We start from the raw sequence: 6,678 nt of genomic DNA on the forward strand, positions 1-6,678 counted from the left end.
CAGTAGATTGCTTTATTGTGGTTAAAAAAAGATTATTGTCATAGTGGTTGTCCCACACCCATAGCCGCTGGAAGCACGCGCTTTCGCTTCTTCTTCCAGTGCTCAGAGGAAACGCAATTGCAAATCCGCTAGCTGAATTACTTGCGCATGGTGAACGCCTATGTGACTACAGTTAACTATTTCTTCAGTGGTGCTTAGCCCACTTGAAAAGCCGCTCGTTTACCACGCCAGCGATCAGGGTTCCCAACCCACATCCGGTGCCCTCACTCAAAACTGAATTCACGATTGAATTAATTCTCAGGTCGCTGGTTTACCACGCCAGCGACCCGGGTTCGCATCCCGCCTCCGGCGCCCTGGCACTAAATTGAATCCTCAATTGAATTGAGTCAGATTCATTAAAAGAAGTTCTCCCTACAATATTGTGGGGAAGCCCAGTATTATACTGTTTTTTCAGTTCATTGTGTGTGGCCATCCACCCTCTCCTGGTGAAGGCAGTGTTCTCGCTCCCCGCTCCCAGCACAGGTGTGGTCTGTGTCAACCAGCCGATCAATTCCTTATATAGTGCTTCTCTAAATACTCAAAGACACTTTACAGAGTAGTCTGGCCTTCTAGGGAAGCTGACAGCAGCTGCTACTGTGGTTCCTCTAGGCCTGCTGTCGCTACGCCCCCTCCAGTGGTGGCTTCACAGTTTTCATCTGGACACCGAGCAGCACCGGCACAGGAGACTCAGGGTGTCACCTTGTTGATGTTCTGGGGCTGCAGGCTGTGCACAGGGCATTGCAGGCTTCTGCCCTTCTTGGAAGGCCGACACGTGCTCGTGCGGTCAGGCAAGGTTTCGACCGTCTCCCATATCAATCACCAGGGAGTTGCGTTTCCGCCAATCCCGTTGATTTTTCCAACTCTACAGGAAGTTCTCCAGCAGGGCCACAGACTGCTGCTGGTAGCCCCTTCTGGCCAGGGAGGACCTCTCGCGAGAAGATTGTGTAGGAACAGTTTCCCTGACCCCACCGGAAGATATAGACTATCCGGGGGTCATCGGGGTCACGAGGTGACAATGTTGGTATTTTTCCTCTACCTGCGTGTGCACAAGATGGATCATCCAGTGCTTGAAACCACCGTCTAGCGGTCATCCAGTGATTCATAGAACCGTAGTTACACACGTAACTTTCGTCTATTGTTCATGTATCATTTGATTTTTTTTGGTTGTTGAGACTTTACTTTCCTGCAAGCTTTTGATTCTTTACCCCACGGTTACCTGGTCCACCTGTGTGTGTGTGTGTGTGTGTGTGTGTGTGTGTGTGAAGGGTTTGGACTCACACATCAACACACACACACACACACACACACACACACACACACACACACACAGACACACAAGCAGACACACACTCACACACAAGCAGACACACACTCACACACACTCACACACACACACACACAAGCACTCACACACACACACACAGACACACACACACACAGACACACACACACACACACACACACACATACACACACACACTCTCACATGAGTACCTTGTAGGTGATTCCTCCCTTGAAGTAGCTAATGAAGGTGTGTGACTCGTGACCCTGGAGCTCACGGTACTGCACTGGTTTGCCCCCCAGGTAGTCGTCCATCTGGATGGTAAAGATGGCAGCCGCTGTGCTCTCATCCTGGGTACACTCCTTACCTGCAGGTGTAACACACACACACACACATACATACATACACACACACACACCCCACATCACAACCTGTCAGACTATACAAACACACCACAACCCCATACCCAGGTGTGCACAGTAACCTGATGTTGGTCTTCATACACAATCAAAAAGAACTTACTGAAGCACTTTAACACACACTTACACACTTCATTACGACTTTCTAACTGAGATGCGCGCACACACACACACACACACACACACTTCAACACTTCATTACGAACTGAGCTACACCAATGCAAACACTGTAAGTGAGTTTAGCTCTAATGTTCTCATGGAGTAAGGAAGCAGAGCAACGTCTGGCCAGCACTGTCTGGGGGAGATTTCAGACAATTTTAGCGGCATGTTGTGTGTGTCCATTTTTATGGAGGACTGAAAGTGCCACAATTAAATAAATAAATACACCATCAATAATTATTTAAATGTGTCATTAATTAATTCAAATTGGAATGAAATACATAAATGTTTCAATAAATGTGTCATTAATTTATTAAATACCAATTCATTTTATGTAAAAAAAAACATATTTAATTATTTCACTATTTAATTAATTATGTCACGGTCCTGTGTTGCAGCGCATCAATAATGTATTTTATCTGTCAAGCTCACCCATCAAAGTCAGTGGGCGGATTCCTAATACCTGATTGGTTACCCTGCACATCAAGTCAAGGCTTACCGATTCCAGATATTTGGATTGACGCAGGCCTCATTCCTAAACACTGGGTGTCAAACAAAACTTTTTCTTAAACGCTAAAAATCCAGAGCGTGCGTGGTGAAGAAAACGGAAAATCGATCCAGTAGTGGATCATGGATTAAATACCTCGAAAGCAATTTAGCCATTAACAGAAATGCAAAACGAAATTGAAAAGTCAGTAAGGAAAGCTCAAATGTATGAGGAAATGCGAGGAGAGTTGGATAGCAGGGTTCAAAAGGACAACAGACCTAATAAAAAACACATTACTAATAATAAAGAGAGCTTTCATCCATCAAAATGTGTTGGTTTGTCTGCTTTGTATACATTATCTCTTTCAATCTGGCTTGTTGTTTTTGTGTGATATAACACTTGATATTAACAGTTGACTAAGCAAGTTCTTGTAGCAGCTAGCTGACTAGCACTAGCTGTCGTGAGGTACAACTACAGTATGCTAGTCAACTCCCATCATGAGCTGCATTGCCTGCTCGTAGAAAACCCGTAGTTGCATCATTAACTGAGACTGTGATGTAGTGCTGGTTTTGTTTTGTGTGTACTGTAGAAGACTTGCCACTTGAAAACGAAAAAAAAAGCTCTTGACTAAGCAAGTTCATGTAGTAGCTTGCTAACTAGCACTAGCTGCTGTAGGTTACTGTTGTTAATGCAACTGGTTAGTATCAGTGTAGTAGCTAGTCAACTCCCGTCATGAACTGCATTGCCACTAGTCTGATCTACGTGAGGAAATATAGAAACCCGGCCGTGGCCAAGTAAACAGAACTTTTATATGTCGTGGAAAATTCTAAGAGTTCTCAAGAAACTTCTCAAGGCAAATAGGTGTGAATATGCTGAATGGTTTATTTCAGAGGAATTAACTACTGCTGAGCTGGTCCATGGAGCATCTCAAAAACTCTAGACATATGCTAAAGCGATCAAGTAAACAGAACTTTAACTTTAGGTTGGTACTACATGATATTAAAAAGTTAAACATAATTAAAGTTTTATCGAAATGATTTGCCTTCTCGCTGGAAGAAGACCACTTGTGAATAACTCACAATTGTAACCAAAGTAACTTGTCACAAGATTCCATAACATTAAGTTTTGGTGCTGGAACCGGTGGAAAAATGTCTCTCTCCAGGCACTTCAGACTAAAGCAATGGATCAGACTAAATCAGTGTTAGCCCCGCCTACTGACTTTGATGGGTGAGTTTGACAGATAAAATTAATTATTGATGCGCTGCAACACAGGACCATGACATAATTGACTAAATAGTCAAATAATTAAATATATTTTTTTTTACATAAAATGAATTGGTATTTATTAAATTTATGACACATTTATTGAAACATTTATGTATTTAATTCCAATTTGAATTAATTAATGACACATTTAAATAATTATTGATGGTGTATTTATTTATTTAATTGTGGCACTTTCAGTCCTCCATACATTTTACACGTCTGTTGTACACGGCTGTTTTACACGTCTGTTTTACACGTCTGTTTTACATGTCTGTTTTACACGTCTGTTATACACGTCTGATTTACATGTCTGTTTTACACGTCCTTTTTACACGTCTGTTATACACGTCTTATTCACACGTCAGATGTTTAACACGTCTGTTTTACACAGATGTTTTACACGTCTGTTTTACACGTCTGTTTAACACGTCTGTTTTACACGTCTGTTTTACACCGATGTTTTACACAGATGTTTAACACATCTGTTTAACACATCTGTTTTACACAGATGTTTTACACAGATGTTTTACACAGATGTTTTACACGTCTGTTTTACACGTCAGTTTTACATGGCTGTTTTACAGGTCTGTTTTACACTTCAGTTTTACATGTCTGTTTTACACTGAAGTTTACACGTCTGTTTAGTGTCTCTGAGGCTGTTTAGTGTATCAGAGGCTGTTACTAAGTGTCTCTCAGGCTGTTAAGTGTCTCAGGCTGTTTAGTATCTCTGAGGCTGTTAAGTATCTCTAAGGCTGTTAAGTGTCTGGCTGCTTCTCATGGTGTCAGTAAACATGCTGATGGGTGCATTAGAGGAGGAGATCGTCATGGAGACATGCTTCTGGGTGCATTAGAGGAGGAGATCGCCATGGAGACAATGGAGGCCTTGGACAGGAAGTACATTAAACATCCATTTGTATGTCAGACGATTAACAATTCATGAAGATACGGAGAGAGAGAGAAAGAGAGAGAGAGAGAGGGAGGGAAAGAGAGGAAAATATATAGGGAGAGAAATAAAGAGAGAGAGAGAGGGACAGAGAGAAAGAAAGATAGATAGAGAGAGGGGAAGAGAGAAAGAAAGAGCCGTAGAGAAAAATACATTACTCAGCATTTTGAGCTGTGTTAGTGGATGGTGGTGAGTGAGAAGACAGACAGTTTCATGAGGGAAGTGGTGTGTGTGTGTGTGTGTGTGTGTGTGTGTGTGTGTGTGTGTGTGTGTGTGTGAGAGTGACAAAGCCCCCCCCCCCCCCCCCCCCCCCCACACACACACACTCCTCAGACTGAGTCAGACTCAGAATAAAAGGCGGTTGATGGCACGTTTTTCATAATTTGTTGTTTACGTTACATGTTTACGTTTGCTAAATGCAGCAAGGTCGTGATGTATGGGAATGGTTACATGAATCGCAATCGTGTGTGCATGTGTGTGCTCATGTATGTGTGTGTGTGTGTGTCTGTGTGTGTGTGTGTGTGTGTGTGTGCATGTATGTGTGTGTGTACAGACAGTGCCACTTGAAAGTATGTGAACCCCTTGAGCACTTAGTTTTCTGTTGTTTTACCATGATTTTTCATTTTTTTCATCACCAATTTTCCATTAATGAAATGTCAGGTTTATGTTTATCATTTGCATGTACTTGTTTAGAGGAAATTGTTTGAGTAGCCAAAAAACTACATGAAACATGGAATTAGTGCACTCAAATATGTTTCACCAAATCTGTTACCTGCTTGACTTTACCAATGCAGCTGGGGGTTCACTTACTTTTGAAAATACACTAATTCCATGTTTCATGTAGTTTTTTGGCTACTCAAACAATTTCCTCTAAACAAGTACATGCAAATGATAAACATAAACCTGACATTTCATATATGGAAAATTGGTGATGAAAAAAATGAAAAATCATGGTAAAACAACCGAAAACTCTTAAGTGCTCAAGGCGTTCACATACTTTCAAGTGGCACTATATGTGTGTGTGTTATCTGTGTGTGTGTGTGTATATCTGTATGTGTGTATGTGTGTCTGTGCCTGTCTGTGTGTGTGTGTGTGTGTGTGTGTCACACCCACCCAGCCAGTAGTGCAGGTCATAGAAGCGTGTTTCCTTCTGCTTGACGGTGCGGAGCGCGAGGTAGGCGTCTCCCACGTAGAAGCTGCCGTGGAGGCCCTGGGGCACGGGCACGATCTCCATCTTCTCCACCCGCCACACCTGGAGCCCCGAGCTCAAACCCGCCCGCTCAAACTCAAGGTGGTACAGGCCCATGACTGAAGCGCCGCTGGCGTGTCCCAGGAGAGGAGTGAGGAGACCGAGGAGAGGAGAGACAAGAGACGAGAGAGGAGAGAGAGAGAGGAGAGAGGAGAGCAGGGAGAGAGAGAGAGAGAGAGAGAGAGAGAGACACGAGAGACGAGAGAGAGAGGAGAGAGGAGAGCACAGAGAGAGAGAGGAGAGACGAGAGACGAGTCACGAGAGAGGAGAGCGGGAGAGAGAGAGGCACTGAGGGGGTTGATGAATTGAGAGAGGTGGGAGCAACGAAGAGCAGAGAGAGAGGGATGGTGTTCTCCGTCAGGACGAACTCAACAGGAGCAGAGAGAGAGATGGTGTTCTCCGACAGGACGAACTCAACAGCAGCAGAGAGAGAGGGAGGTTGTTCTGCGTCAGGACGAACTCAACAGCAGCAAAGTTTAGAGCTCTTGTACTGCCGACCAGGGTGTGTGGGTGTGTCCTGTTTGACTACGTCTGCACACACACGCTTACACAAACACACACACACACACACGCACACACACAAAACCACATGCACAAGAGCAGACCAGTGTGCTCTTGATCAGATCAAACGTGAAGAAAAAAAATGTCATTAGAGGAACTAGTCTTTGCATAAATTGCACAAAACTACAGAGCATACTAGTCTGCACCGAAGACTGTAAAGAAGTATGTAGTGATACCTTTACCGAGGGAGTTTGTCAAGAACTGCATGATAAAAGTTTGCGACATCTTGTGCCCTTATAAAAGGCAAGCATTTTAAAATGTGAGCCTGAGCAG

At 43.6% G+C, this 6,678-nt stretch overlaps 1 protein-coding gene across 1 annotated transcript in view; it reads right to left on the reverse strand.

Annotated features, from left to right (window-relative positions):
• The window catches only part of scin (scinderin), a gene marked incomplete at its 5' end in the record, with an annotated part of 80,604 nt that extends 74,703 nt beyond the window's left edge, over nt 1-5,901 (reverse strand). Inside the window, 2 exons of the mRNA XM_080851467.1 lie at nt 1,534-1,688; nt 5,709-5,901. Coding sequence (XP_080707593.1) covers nt 1,534-1,688; nt 5,709-5,901 — 348 coding nt within the window. The remainder of the gene's footprint in view (nt 1-1,533; nt 1,689-5,708) is intronic.
• Nucleotides 5,902-6,678: the final 777 nt, after the last annotated feature.

The sequence above is a fragment of the Sprattus sprattus genome, assembly GCF_963457725.1.
Source record: "Sprattus sprattus genome assembly, chromosome: 14".
Classification (NCBI taxonomy): Eukaryota; Metazoa; Chordata; class Actinopteri; order Clupeiformes; family Clupeidae; genus Sprattus; species Sprattus sprattus.